This window comes from Panulirus ornatus, chromosome 43, assembly GCF_036320965.1.
Source record: "Panulirus ornatus isolate Po-2019 chromosome 43, ASM3632096v1, whole genome shotgun sequence".
NCBI classification, from domain to species: Eukaryota; Metazoa; Arthropoda; class Malacostraca; order Decapoda; family Palinuridae; genus Panulirus; species Panulirus ornatus.
Window position 1 is genome coordinate 34694862 of NC_092266.1, and position 15983 is coordinate 34710844.

General features: G+C 49.9%; 3 protein-coding genes across 10 annotated transcripts in view; 2 read left to right on the forward strand and 1 right to left on the reverse strand.

Moving 5' to 3' along the window:
• Window positions 1-15983, reverse strand: part of LOC139762555 (uncharacterized) — a 712972-nt gene that overhangs the window by 378711 nt on the left and 318278 nt on the right. The gene's annotated exons all lie outside the window — the stretch shown is intronic.
• LOC139762554 (uncharacterized) lies at window positions 3686-6220 on the forward strand. The gene has a single exon (XM_071687578.1). It carries the CDS (start codon window positions 3732-3734, stop codon window positions 6078-6080), a length of 2349 nt encoding a protein of 782 aa, XP_071543679.1. The 5' UTR covers window positions 3686-3731; the 3' UTR covers window positions 6081-6220.
• On the forward strand, window positions 6088-8109 carry LOC139762244 (uncharacterized). The gene is made up of 2 exons (XM_071686840.1): window positions 6088-6390; window positions 6529-8109. Exons 1-2 carry the CDS (start codon window positions 6088-6090, stop codon window positions 7981-7983), a joined length of 1758 nt encoding a protein of 585 aa, XP_071542941.1. The 3' UTR covers window positions 7984-8109.

The window sequence follows — 15983 nt, forward strand, 5'->3', positions numbered from 1 at the left end:
CAGGGCTGGCTCTATGGTTTATGATCAGGTTCTCCAGGTGGAGAACTACTGACAGGACCCCGTCCCTGCAGGAGCAACACGAGGATCTCCATCAGGACGATTCCCTGGAGGAGGACTACCCCGCGGACCAGCAAGTTGACCACCTTATGTCCCTGCCGGAGGAACACGTCCATGCAGGAAGACCAACCCGGGGAACAACTGGTTGACCATCCTATGTCTCTGCCGGAGGAACACGAGTCCCTGCAGAAGGACCAACCCAGGGACCAGCAGATTGACCACCATATATCCCGATCTCGGCAGCAAGACCATGTCCAGCCCCAGCCGTCCCGGGAGCACGTCCAGCCCCTGCAGCAGGACCACGTCCAACCCCCGGCAGCAGGGCCGCTGGACGGAACGGGTCGAGACTTCCCTGAGTGATCAGGAACGTCACCTGGTAAACTACAAAAACAAGATTGAGAACAGCACATCAACAACTTCCATCTTGACTTCCCTCACATCAACAACTTCCATCTTGACTTCCCTCACATCAACAGCTTCCATCTCGACTACCCTCACATCAACAGCTTCCATCTTGACTTCCCTCACATCAACAGCTTCCATCTTGACTTCCCTCACATCAACAGCTTCCATCTCGACTTCCCTCACATCAACAGCTTCCATCTCGACTTCCCTCACATCAACAGCTTCCATCTTGACTACCCGCACATCAACAACTTCCATCTTGACTTCCCTCACATCAACAGCTTCCATCTTGACTTCCTTCATATCAACAGCTTCCATCTTGACTTCCCTCACATCAACAGCTTCCATCTTGACTTCCCTCATATCAACAGCTTCCATCTTGACTTTCCTCACATCAACAGCTTCCATCTTGACTTCCCTCATATCAACAGCTTCCATCTTGACTTCCCTCACGTCAACAGCTTCCATCTTGACTTCCCTCACATCAACAGCTTCCATCTTGACTTCCCTCACATCAACAGCTTCCATCTTGACTTTCCTAACATCAACAGCTTCCATCTTCACTTTCCTAACATCAACAGCTTCCATCTTGACTTCCCTCACGTCAACAGCTTCCATTTTGACTTCCCTCACATCAACAGCTTCCATCTTGACTTCCCTCACATCAACAGCTTCCATCTTGACTTTCCTAACATCAACAGCTTCCATCTTGACTTTCCTAACATCAACAGCTTCCATCTTGACTTCCCTCACGTCAACAGCTTCCATTTTGACTTCCCTAACATCAACAGCTTCCATCTTGACTTTCCTAACATCATCAGCTTCCATCTTGACTTTCCTAACATCATCAGCTTCCATCTTGACTTCCCTCACATCAACAGCTTCCATCTTGACTTCCCTACATCAACAGCTTCCATCTTGACTTCCCTCACATCAACAGCTTCCATCTTGACTTCCCTCACATCAACAGCTTCCATCTTGACTTCCCTAACATCAACAGCTTCCATCTTGACTTTCCTAACATCAACAGCTTCCATCTTGACTTTCCTAACATCATCAGCTTCCATCTTGACTTTCCTAACATCATCAGCTTCCATCTTGACTTCCCTCACATCATCAGCTTCCATCTTGACTTTCCTAACATCAACAGCTTCCATCTTGACTTTCCTAACATCATCAGCTTCCATCTTGACTTTCCTAACATCATCAGCTTCCATCTTGACTTCCCTCACATCAACAGCTTCCATCTTGACTTCCCTAACATCAACAGCTTCCATCTTGACTTCCCTCACATCAACAGCTTCCATCTTGACTTCCCTAACATCAACAGCTTCCATCTTGACTTCCCTCACATCAACAGCTTCCATCTTGACTTCCCTCACATCAACAGCTTCCATCTTGACTTCCCTCACATCAACAGCTTCCATCTTGACTTCCCTCACATCAACAGCTTCCATCTTGACTTCCCTCACATCAACAGCTTCCATCTTGACTTCCCTCACATCAAAAACTTACATCTTGACTTCCCTCACATCAAAAGTTTCCATCATGACTTCCCTCACATCAACAACTTACATCTTGACTACCCGCACATCAACAGCTTCCATCTTGACTTCCCTAACATCAACAGCATCCATTTTGACTTCCCTCACATCAACAGCTTCCATCATGACTTCCCTCACATGAAGAGCTTCCATCTTGACTTCCCTCACATAAACAGCTTCCATCATGACTTCCCTCACATGAAGAGCTTCCATCTTGACTTCCCTCACATCAACAGCTTCCATGTTGACTTACCTCACATCAAAAGTTTCCATCTTGACTTCCCTCACATCAAAAACTTACATCTTGACTTCCCTCACATCAAAAGTTTCCATCATGACTTCCCTCACATCAACAACTTACATCTTGACTACCCGCACATCAACAGCTTCCATCTTGACTTCCCTAACATCAACAGCTTCCATCTTGACTTCCCTCGCATCAACAGCTTCCATCTTGACTTCCCTAACATCAACAGCTTCCATTTTGACTTCCCTCACATCAACAGCTTCCATCTTGACTTTCCTAACATCGAACAGCTTCCATCTTGACTTCCCTCACATCAACAGCTTCCATCTTGACTTCCCTCACATCAACACTTCCATCTTGACTTCCCTAACATCAACAGCTTCCATCTTGACTTCCCTAACATCAACAGCTTCCATCTTGACTTCCCTAACATCAACAGCTTCCATCTTGACTTCCTTACATCAACAGCTTCCATCTTGACTTCCCTCACATCAACAGCTTCCATCTTGACTTCCCTAACATCAACAGCTTCCATCTTGACTTCCCTCACATCAACAGCTTCCATCTTGACTTCCCTCACATCAACAGCTTCCATCTTGACTTTCCTAACATCAAGAAGCTTCCATCTTGACTTCTCTACATCAACAGCTTCCATCTTGACTTCCCTACATCAACAGCTTCCATCTTGACTTCCCTAACATCAACAGCTTCCATCTGACTTTCCTAACATCAACAGCTTCCATCTTGACTTCCCTAACATCAACAGCTTCCATCTTGACTTCCCTCACATCAACAGCTTCCATCTTGGCTTCCCTTACAACAACAGCTTCCATCTTGACTTCCCTCACATCAACAACTTCCATCTTGACTTCCCTCACATCAACAGCTTCCATCTTGACTTTCCTAACATCAAGAAATTCCATCTTGACTTCTCTCACATCAACAGCTTCCATCTTGACTTCCCTTACATCAACAGCTTCCATTTTGACTTCCCTAACATCAACAGCTTCCATTTTGACTTCCCTCACATCAACAGCTTCCATCTTGACTTTCCTAACATCAAGAAATTCCATCTTGACTTCTCTCACATCAACAGCTTCCATCTTGACTTCCCTCACATCAACAGCTTCCATCTTGACTTCCCTAACATCAACAGCTTCCATCTTGACTTCCCTCACATCAACAGCTTCCATCTTGACTTCCCTAACATCAACAGCTTCCATCCTGACTTTCCTAATATCAACAGCTTCCATCTTGACTTCCCTCACATCAACAGCTTCCATCTTGACTTTCCTAACATCAAGAAATTCCATCTTGACTTCCCTAACATCAACAGCTTCCATCTTGGCTTCCCTAACATCACCTCCAGTTCTCCCTCACCGACCATCAAACTTTGTTTCGAGATATTGTCTTCCGGAAGTGTTTACACAAATACGCCAAATAATATTATTAATCATATCACTAAAATTGTGTGTCTCATGGATCCCGATCACTGCCCGAGTTTCTGCAGCTGGTGCGGGTTGGAGTACAAACACGTCTCACCACACATCAGGTGGCCCATCGACTTGCTCATCCCCAGGAGGGCGCTCTACGACAAGAAGTACAGCTACTGTAGCTCCAGCTACAGCGTGGCGTCCGCCCGTGCGTTGACGCCCGGGGGCTTACCCATGCCAGGGAAGACCCACCCTGAACGGCCCGTGCCCACACGGCCTGAGCGGGCAGTGCCCACACGGCCTGAACGGCAAGTGCCCACACGGCCTGAGCGGGCAGTGCCCACACGGCCTAAACGGCCTGAGCTCACACGGCCAGAACAGCCAGTGCCCACACGGCCTGAACGGCCAGTGCCCACACGGCCTGAGCGGGCAGTGCCCACACGGCCTGAGCGGGCAGTGCCCACACGACCTAAACGGCCTGAGCTCACACGGCCAGAACAGCCCGTGCCCACACGGCCAGAACGGCCCGTGCCCACAAAGCATGAGCTCACACGGCCTGAACGGCCCGTGCCCACAAGGTCTGAACAGCCCGTGCCCACACGGCCTATTCAACCAGTGCCCACACGGCCTGAACGGCCCGTGCCCACAAAGCATGAGCTCACACGGCCTGAACGGCCCGTGCCCACAAAGCATGAGCTCACACGGCCTGAACGGCCCGTGCCCACAAGGTCTGAACAGCCCGTGCCCACACGGCCTGAACAACCAGTGCCTACACGCCCTGAACAGTCCTTGCCCAGACGGCCTGAAGGGTCTGAACTCACACAGCCTGAACGGCCCGTACCCACTCGGCCTGAACGGCCCGTGCCCACTCGGCCTGAACGGCCCGTGCCCACACGGCCTGAACGGCCCGTGCCCACACGGCCTGAACGGCCCGTGCCCACACGGCCTGAACGGCCCGTGCCCACACGGCCTGAACGGCCCGTGCCCACACGGCCTGAGCGGCCCGTGCCCACTCGGCCTGAACGGCCCGTGCCCACTCGGCCTGAACGGCCCGTGCCCACTCGGCCTGAACGGCCCGTGCCCACTCGGCCTGAACGGCCCGTGCCCACTCGGCCTGAACGGCCCGTGCCCACACGGCCTGAACGGCCCGTGCCCACTCGGCCTGAACGGCCCGTGCCCACTCGGCCTGAACGGCCCGTGCCCACACGGCCTGAACGGCCCGTGCCCACTCGGCCTGAACGGCCCGTGCCCACACAACCTGAATGGCCCGTGCCCACACGGCCTGAACGGCCCGTGCCCACTCGGCCTGAACGGCCCGTGCCCACACGGCCTGAACGGCCCGTGCCCACACGGCCTGAACGGCCCGTGCCCACTCGGCCTGAACGGCCCGTGCCCACTCGGCCTGAACGGCCCGTGCCCACACGGCCTGAACGGCCCGTGCCCACTCGGCCTGAACGGCCCGTGCCCACACGGCCTGAACAACCAGTGCCTGAACGGCCCGTGCCCACACGGCCAGAACGGCCGGTGCCCACACGGGCTGAACAACCAGTGCCCACACGGCCTGAACGGCCCGCGCCCACAAAGCCTGAGCTCACACGGCCTGAACAGCCCGTGCCCACACAGCCTGAGCTCACACGGCCTGAACGGCCCGTGCCCACAAAGCCTGAGCTCACACGGCCTGAACGGCCCGTGCCCACAAGGTCTGAACAGCCCGTGCCCACACAGCCTGAGCTCACACGGCCTGAACGGCCCGTGCCCACAAGGTCTGAACAGCCCGTGCCCACACGGCCTGAACAACCAGTGCCCACACGGCCTGAACGGCCCGTGCCCAAACGGCCTGAACGGCCAGTGCCCACACGGCGTGAACGGCCAGTGCCCACACGGCCTAAACGGCCTGAGCTCACACGGCCAGAACAGCCCGTGCCCACACGGCCAGAACGGCCAGTGCCCACACGGCCTACACGTCCTGAGCTCACACGGCCAGAACAGCCCGTGCCCACACGGCCTGAACGGCCCGTGCCCACACGGCCTGAACGGCCCATGCCCACACGGCCTGAACGGCCCGTGCCCACACGGCCTGAACGGCCTGAGCTCACCCGGCCCGAACGGCCCGGGCCCAGACGGCCTGAAGGGTCTGAACTCACACAGCCTGAACGGCCCGTGCCTACTCCGCCTGAACGGCCTGAGCTTACACGGCCAGAACGGTCTGAGCTCACCCGGCCTGAACGGCCCGTTCCCACACGGCCTGAGCTCACCCGGCCCGAATGGTCCAAGCCCACTCAGCCTGAACGGACTGAGCTCACTCGGCCTAAACGGACGGTGCCCACACGGCCAGAACGGCCTGAGCTCACACAGCCTAAGCAGCCAGGTGCCCAAGAGGCCGGAACTGCCTGAACGGCCCATGCCCACTCAGCCTGAACGGACTGAACTCACACGGCCTGAACGGCTCGTGCCCACTCGGCCTGAACGGCCCGTGCCGACCCGACCTGAACGGCCCAAGCCCGCTCAGTCTGAACGGCCTAGGCAAACTCAGCCTGAACGGCCCGTGCCGACCCGGCCTGAACGGCCCAAGCCCACTCAGTCTGAACGGCCTAGGCACACTCGGCCTGAACGGCCTGAGCTCACACAGCCTGAACGGTCTGAGCTCACACGGCCTGAACGGCTCGAAACAACACGGCCTGAGCTCACACAGCCTGAGCGGCCCGTGCCAACACGGCCCCGTTCAGGTCGGCCCGTGCCCACACTGCCAGAACGGCCTGAGCTCACACAACCAGAACGGCCTGAGCTCACACGGCCAGAACGGCCTGAGCTCACACGGGCTGAACGGCCAGTGCCCAAATAGCCTGAATGGCTCGTGCCCACACGGCCTGATCGGCCCCTGCCCACACGGCCTCAAAGGCCCCTGCTCACACAGCCTGAACGGCCCAAACCAACACGGCCTGAACAGCCCGTACCCACACGGCCTGAGCAGTCGGTGCCCATACGGCCTGAGCTCACACGGACTCAATTGCCAGAGCCCACTCCACCTGAACGGCAAGAGCCCACATGGCCTAAACGGCCCGTGCCCACACGGACTGAACAGCCCGAGCTCACACGGCCTGAACGGCCAGTGCCTGCACAGCCTGAACGACCAGAGCTCACACGGCCTCAACAGCTCGTGCCCACACAGCCTGAACGGCCAGAGCTCACACAGCCTGAACAGCCAGAGTTCACACGGCCTGAGCTCACCCGACCTGAACGGGTCACCCAACCCGCACGGCCTGAACGAGCCCAGCCCACACAGCCTGAACGGACCAAACCCACACGGCCTAAACGGACGCAACCCACACGGCCTAAACGGACCCAGCCCATCCTACCTCGCCGCACATTCCCACGACATTCAAAAGGCTTGGATCAACTTTGCGAGTTGAAGGAATACACTCGGTACTCACGGGGCACCGACAACATCCAACTGCCCCGTTCCCAGACACAGCAGGAGTACCAACACACTCCCCAGACACAGCAGGAGTACCAACACACTCCCCAGACACAGCAGGAGTACCAACACACTCCCCAGACACAGCAGGAGTACCAACGCACTCCCCAGACACAGCAGGAGTACCAACGCACTCCCCAGACACAGCAGGAGTACCAACACACTCCCCAGACACAGCAGGAGCACCAACGCACTCCCCAGACACAGCAGGAGTACCAACACACTCCCCAGACACAGCAGGAGTACCAACACACTCCCCAGACACAGCAGGAGCACCAACACACTCCCCAGACACAGCAGGAGCACCAACGCACTCCCCAGACACAGCAGGAGTACCAACACACTCCCCAGACACAGCAGGAGTACCAACACACTCCCCAGACACAGCAGGAGCACCAACACACTCCCCAGACACAGCAGGAGTACCAACACACTCCCCAGACACAGCAGGAGGACCTCTCCCCAAAGCAACACAGTTCCTCTTCGAAGCCTTCCTCATACTGCGAAAGATGTCATCACCATTTCTCAAGACACCTTCCACCGTGGGTGAACACTGCCCAGTGTTGCGACCACAAGAACAAGCCTGGCTCAGGAGACCATGAACCTTGGAGCGTTGCGGGTCCTGACCGGTGTGAGAGAGCCTCCGTCTCTGTACACAATGATGTGAGCCATAGTTATATCCCGGTGTCTCTTGGTCCTCTGGACTCGGTCGTTACTACCGCAGGGCGTGAAGTTTGCACCTCGGCTGATGGTCTAGTTATTGACATAGACGTAACCTTGACCGTATGGTACGACATTCGTATGGTGCCTTTCCCTAAATGATTCGCTTCAGGTCTGACCTACCTCCACTAAAACCACCACATATCGGTGTCTGATGCTCCAGACCTTATGATTTCGGTGGTGTTTAGTGGCATTTATGATGTGCTTGTTTCTTGGTATGTTCATATTGTGATAATATTTTGTAAGGAAATTCTTAATTCCTCATTACCAATTTGATTATGTAAGATGAAGATTCATATTTGTTTCCATATCAGCAATTGTAGATTCAGTGCTGCAGTGCCAGGGGAGGCAAGAGGACATTACCCTCGAGTAGTGACCCTTGAGCATAGGTTAAGGAAGCGAGTGGACGTATTGGAGGTCAGGTGTATCTACTTCTTAGCATGAAGCTGAGAATATTTATGTGATTATGATCAGTCTTGAGCCAGTGATCATCATCACGTAATGTAAGGTACATAAGAACGAGGAAATCTAACACAACTCCGTTGCTGTGGAAAGTTAATTTTGGCAGATGGCCTTGTGTAATTTTCAAGCGACAAACAGTAACTTGTATACCTTTAACTACAGACTCAGAGCAAAGCATGAAGAAATAAGATTAACTTCAGCAAAATACTAATATAAGGAACCCAGCCAGCAGACAGATAAAGGAGGCACCTCAGCCAGCAGGCAGATAAAGGAGGCACCCCAGCCAGCAGGCAGATAAAGGAGGCACCCCAGCCAGCAGGCAGATAAAGCAGGCACCCCAGCCAGCAGGCAGATAAAGGAGGCACCTCAGCCAGCAGGCAGATAAAGGAGGCACCCCAGCCAGCAGGCAGATAAAGCAGGCACCCCAGCCAGCAGGCAGATAAAGGAGGCACCTCAGCCAGCAGGCAGATAAAGGAGGCACCCCAGCCAGCAGGCAGATAAAGGAGGAACCCCAGCCAGCAGGCAGATAAAGGAGGCACCTCAGCCAGCAGGCAGATAAAGGAGGCACCCCAGCCAGCAGGCAGATAAAGGAGGAACCCCAGCCAGCAGGCAGATAAAGGAGGCACCCCAGCCAGCAGGCAGATAAAGGAGGAACCCCAGCCACAAGCTGTGAGAGGAAACAATATTGTAAACAAATCAGAAGACAGTAAATGAGCAGCAAATAAATCTGTGTTTAGAGAGAAGTGCTGTAGGGGATGATGAAAGATTTGCCAGGAACTGAATAAGTTCTCTTTTTACAGTGGAAAATAAACAACCACAAAACCAATTGAGATGGAATTCGGAGGAGGTATGGGAGATTGCTGAAGAAAGGTAGGCAAAGGTCGCTCAACGATAGACCAGCCTCCTCCTTGAATAGCGGGGTCGTTAACACTAATGATGACTTGCACAAAAAGAACTACTTAAGTGGGAGACAGCACGTATTATCCTCAAACATTTAATTTCCAACACACCCACCCTCCTCCACACAACCCTATCTATAGCTCATGCCTTTCAACCATATAACATTGTTGGAACCACTATTCCTTCAAACATACCCATTTTTGCTCTCCGAGATACGTTCTCACCCTCCACAAATTCTTCAACACTCGCAGAACCTTTGCCCCCTCCCCCACCCTATGACTCACTTCCACTTCCATGGTTCCATCCACTGCCAAATCCACTCCCAGATATCTTTCTTTTTTCTTTCAACCTATTCGCCATTTCCCGCATTAGCGAGGTAGCGTTAAGAACAGAGGACTGGGCCTTTGAGGGAATATCCTCACCTGGCCCCCTTCTCTGTTCCTTCTTTTGGAAATTAAATAGAAAAAAAAAACGAGAGGGGAGGATTTCCAGCACACCGCTCTCTCCCCTTTTAGTCGCCTTCTACGATACGCAGGGAATACGTGGGAAGTATTCTTTCTACCCTATCCCAGCCATATAATCAACCCACCTCCCACTCTACTCATGCCACAAGCATCTTTTGCGCAATCCATCACTGATTCCCTAAATACATCCCATTCCTCCCCCACTCCCCCTACTTCCATTGTTCTCACCTTTTTCCATTCTGTACTCAGTCTCTCCTGGTACTTCCTCACACAAGTCTCCTTCCCAAGCTCACTTACTCTCACCACCCTCTTCACCCCAACATTCACTCTTCTTTTCTGAAAACCCATACAAATCTTCACCTTAGCCTTCACAAGATAATGATCAGACATCCCTCCAGTTGCACCTCTCAGCACATTAACATCCAAAAGTCTCTCTTTCGCGCGCGCGTGAGTGGTGGGATGAAGAAGTAAGTGTATTAGTGAAAGAGAAGAGAGAGGCATTTGGACGATTTTTGCAGGGAAAAAATGAAATTGAGTGGGAGATGTATAAAAGAAAGAGACAGGAGGTCAAGAGAAAGGTGCAAGAGGTGAAAAAAAGGGCAAATGAGAGCTGGGGTGAGAGAGTATCATTAAATTTTAGGGAGAATAAAAAGATGTTCTGGAAGGAGGTAAAGTGCGTAAGACAACGGAGCAAATGGGAACTTCAGTGAAGGGGGCAAATGGGGAGGTGATAACAAGTAGTGGTGATGTGAGAAGGAGATGGAGTGAGTATTTTGAAGGTTTGTTGAATGTGTTTGATGATAGAGTGGCAGATATAGGGTGTTTTGGTCGAGGTGGTGTGCAAAGTGAGAGGGTTAGGGAAGATGATTTGGTAAACAGAGAAGAGGTAGTAAAAGCTTTGCGGAAGATGAAAGCCGGCAAGGCAGCAGGTTTGGATGGTATTGCAGTGAAATTTATTAAAAAAGGGGGTGACTGTATTGTTGACTGGTTGGTAAGGTTATTTAATGTATGTATGACTCATGGTGAGGTGCCTGAGGATTGGCGGAATGCGTGCATAGTGCCATTGTACAAAGGCAAAGGGGATAAGAGTGAGTGCTCAAATTACAGAGGTATAAGTTTGTTGAGTATTCCTGGTAAATTATATGGGAGGATATTGATTGAGAGGGTGAAGGCATGTACAGAGCATCAGATTGGGGAAGAGCAGTGTGGTTTCAGAAGTGGTAGAGGATGTGTGGATCAGGTGTTTGCTTTGAAGAATGTATGTGAGAAATACTTAGAAAAGCAAATGGATTTGTATGTAGCATTTATGGATCTGGAGAAGGCATATGATAGAGTTGATAGAGATGCTCTGTGGAAGGTATTAAGAATATATGGTGTGGGAGGCAAGTTGTTAGAAGCAGTGAAAAGTTTTTATCGAGGATGTAAGGCATGTGTACGTGTAGGAAGAGAGGAAAGTGATTGGTTCTCAGTGAATGTAGGTTTGCGGCAGGGGTGTGTGATGTCTCCATGGTTGTTTAATTTGTTTATGGATGGGGTTGTTAGGGAGGTGAATGCAAGAGTTTTGGAAAGAGGGGCAAGTATGAAGTCTGTTGGGGATGAGAGAGCTTGGGAAGTGAGTCAGTTGTTGTTCGCTGATGATACAGCGCTGGTGGCTGATTCATGTGAGAAACTGCAGAAGCTGGTGACTGAGTTTGGTAAAGTGTGTGAGAGAAGAAAGTTAAGAGTAAATGTGAATAAGAGCAAGGTTATTAGGTACAGTAGGGTTGAGGGTCAAGTCAATTGGGAGGTGAGTTTGAATGGAGAAAAACTGGAGGAAGTGAAGTGTTTTAGATATCTGGGAGTGGATCTGGCAGCGGATGGAACCATGGAAGCGGAAGTGGATCATTGGGTGGGGAAGGGGGCGAGAATTCTGGGAGCCTTGAAGAATGTGGGGAAGTCGAGATCATTATCTCGGAAAGCAAAAATGGCTATGTTTGAAGGAATGGTGGTTCCAATGTTGTTGTATGGTTGCGAGACGTAGGCTATGGATAGAGTTGTGCGCAGGAGGATGGATGTGCTGGAAATGAGATGTTTGAGGACAATATGTGGTGTGAGGTGGTTTGATCGAGTAAGTAACGTAAGGGTAAGAGAGATGTGTGGAAATAAAAAGAGCGTGGTTGAGAGAGCAGAAGAGGGTGTTTTGAAATGGCTCGGGCACATGGAGAGAATGAGTGAGGGATTGACCAAGAGAATATATGTGTCGGAGGTGGAGGGAACGAGGAGAAGAGGGAGACCAAATTGGAGGTGGAAAGATGGAGTGAAAAAGATTTTGTGTGATCGGGGCCTGAACATGCAGGAGGGTGAAAGGAGGGCAAGGAATAGAGTGAATTGGAGCGATGTGGTATACCGGGGTTGACGTGCTGTCAGTGGATTGAATCAAGGCATGTGAAGCGTCTGGGGTAAACCATGGAAAGCTGTGTAGGTATGTATATTTGCGTGTGTGGACGTATGTATATACATGTGTATGGGGGTGGGTTGGGCCATTTCTTTCGTCTGTTTCCTTGCGCTACCTCGCAAACGCGGGAGACAGCGGAAAAAAAAAAAAAAAAAATATATATATATATATATATATATATATATATATTATCCCTGGGGATAGGGGATTAAGAATACTTCCCACGTATTCCCTGCGTGTCGTAGAAGGCGACTAAAAGGGGAGGGAGCGGGGGGCTGGAAATCCTCCACTCTCGTTTTTTTTTTTAATTTTCCAAAAGAAGGAACAGAGGGGGCCAGGTGAGGATATTCCAAAAAAGGCCCAGTCCTCTATTCCTAACGCTACCTGGCTAACGCGGGAAATGGCGAATAGTTAATATATATATATATATATATATATATATATATATATATATATATATATGGAGAAGGCATATGATAGAGTTGATAGAGATGCTCTGTGGAAGGTATTAAGAGTATAAGGTGTGGGAGGCAAGTTGTTAGAAGCAGTGAAAAGTTTTTATCGAGGATGTAAGGCATGTGTACGTGTAGGAAGAGAGGAAAGTGATTGGTTCTCAGTGAATGTAGGTTTGCGGCAGGGGTGTGTGATGTCTCCATGGTTGTTTAATTTGTTTATGGATGGGGTTGTTAGGGAGGTGAATGCAAGAGTTTTGGAAAGAGGGGCAAGTATGAAGTCTGTTGGGGATGATAGAGCTTGGGAAGTGAGTCAGTTGTTGTTCGCTGATGATACAGCGCTGGTGGCTGATTCATGTGAGAAACTGCAGAAGCTGGTGACTGAGTTTGGTAAAGTGTGTGAAAGAAGAAAGTTAAGAGTAAATGTGAATAAGAGCAAGGTAATTAGGTACAGTAGGGTTGAGGGTCAAGTCAATTGGGAGGTAAGTTTGAATGGAGAAAAACTGGAGGAAGTAAAGTGTTTTAGATATTTGGGAGTGGATCTGGCAGCGGATGGAACCATGGAAGCGGAAGTGGATCATAGGGTGGGGGAGGGGGCGAAAATCCTGGGAGCCTTGAAGAATGTGTGGAAGTCGAGAACATTATCTCGGAAAGCAAAAATGGGTATGTTTGAAGGAATAGTGGTTCCAACAATGTTGTATGGTTGCAAGGTGTGGGCTATGGATAGAGTTGTGCGCAGGAGGATGGATGTGCTGGAAATGAGATGTTTGAGGACAATGTGTGGTGTGAGGTGGTTTGATCGAGTAAGTAACGTAAGGGTAAGAGAGATGTGTGGAAATAAAAAGAGCGTGCTTGAGAGAGCAGAAGAGGGTGTTTTGAAATGGTTTGGGCACATGGAGAGAATGAGTGAGGAAAGATTGACCAAGAGGATATATGTGTCGGAGGTGGAGGGAACGAGGAGAGGTGGGAGATCAAATTGGAGGTGGAAAGATGGAGTGAAAAAGGTTTTGTGTGATCGGGGCCTGAACATGCAGGAGGGTGAAAGGAGGGCAAGGAATAGAGTGAATTGGATCGATGTGGTATACCGGGGTTGACGGGCTGTCAGTGGATTGAATCAGGGCATGTGAAGCGTCTGGGGTAAACCATGGAAAGCTGTGTAGGTATGTATATTTGCGTGTGTGGACGTATGTATATACATGTGTATGGGGGTGGGTTGGGCCATTTCTTTCGTCTGTTTCCTTGCGCTACCTAAATATATATATATATATATATATATATATATATATATATATATATATATATATATAGAGAGAGAGAGAGAGAGAGAGAGAGAGAGAGAGAGAGAATCTAAGAAAAAACAAGAAATGCCACATTCGTTCACACTCACTCTCTAGCTTCCATGTACTGTATAATGCACCGAAACCAAAGCTCCCTTTCCACATCCAGGTCCCATAAAACTTTCCGTGGTTTACCCCAGACGCTTCACATGCCCTGGTTCAATCCAATGACAGCACATCGACCCCGGTATACCACATCATTCCAATTCACTCGATTCCTTGCACACCTTTCACCCTCCTGCATGTTCAGACCCCAATCGCTCAAAATCTTTTTCACTCTATCCTTCACCTCCAATTTGGTCTCCCACTTCTCCTCGTTCCCTCCACCTCTGACACATATATCCTCTTTGTCAATCTTTCCTCACTCATTCTCTCCATGTGACCACCAAACCATTTCAAAACACCCTCCTCTGCTCTCTCAACCACACTCTTTTTATTACCACACATCTCTCTTACCCTTTCATTACTTACTCGATCAAACCTCCTCACACCACATATTGTCCTCAAACATCTCATTTCCAACACATCCACCCTCCTCCACAAAACCCTATCTATAGCCCAAGCTTTGCAACTACATAACATTGTTGGAACCATTATTACTTCAAACATACCCATTTTTGGTTTCCGAGATAATGTTCTCGCCTTCTACACTTTCTTCAACGCTCCCAGAATTTTTGCCCCCTTCCCCACCCTGCCAAATCCACTACCAGATATCTAAAACACTTCACATCCTCCAGTTTTTCTCCATTCAAACTTACCTCCCAAGTGACTTGTTCCTCCACCCTACTCTACCTAATAACCTTGCTCTTATTCATATTTACTTTCAGCTTTCTTCTTTCACATACTTTACCAAACTCAGTCACCAGCTTCTGCAGTTTCTCACCCAAATCAGCCATAAGCGCTGTATCATCAGCGAACAACAACAAACTCACTTTCCAAGCCCTCTCATCCACAACAGACTGCATACTTGCCCCTTTCTCCAAAACTCTTGCATTCACCTACCTAACATCCCCATCCATAAATATATTCAACAACCGTGGAGACATCACGCACCCCTGCCTCAAACGAACATTCACTGGGAGCCAATCACTTTTCTCTCTTCCTACTCGTACATATGCCTTACATCCTTGATAAAAACCTTTCACTGCTTCTAGCACCCTGCCTCCCACACCATATACTCTTAATACCTTCCACAGAGCATCTCTATCAACTCTTATCATATGTCTTCTCCAGATCCATAAATGCTACATACAAATCCATTTGTTTTTCTAAGTATTTCTCACATGCATTCTTCAAAGCAAACACCTGATTCACACATCCTCTACCACTGCTGAAACCACACTGCTCTTCAACAACCTGATGTTCTGTACATGCCTTCACCCTCTCAATCAATACCCTCCCACATAACTTCCCAGGAATACTCAACAAACTTATGCCTTTGTAATTTGAACACTCACCTTTATCCCCTTTGCCTTTGTACAATGGCACTATGTATGCATTCGGCCAATCCTCAGGCACTTAACCATGAGCTCTACATACACTGAATATCCTCACCAACTAGTTAACAACACAGTCACACTTTTTTTTAATAAATTCCATTGCAATACCATCCAAACCCGCTGCCTTGCTGGCTTTCATCTTCCGCAAAGCTTTCACTGCCTCTCCTCTGTTTACCAAAACATTCCCCTAACCCTCTCACCTCGCACACCACCTCGATCAAAACACCCTATATCTGCCACATTCAACAAACCTTCAAAATCCTCACTCCATCTCCTTCTCACATCACCACCTCTTGTTATTACCTCCCCATTAGCCCCCTTCACTGACGTTCCCATTTGTTCTCTTGTCTTAAGCACTTTATTTACCTCCTTCCAAAAACATCTTTTTTTTCTCCCCAAAATTTATTGATACTCTCTGATCCCAACTCTCATTTGCCCTCTTTTTCACCTCTTGCATTTTTCTCTTGACATCCTGCCTCTTTCTTTTATACATCTCCCAGTCATTTACACAATTTTCCTGCAAAAATCGTCCAAATGCCTCTCTCTTCTCTTTC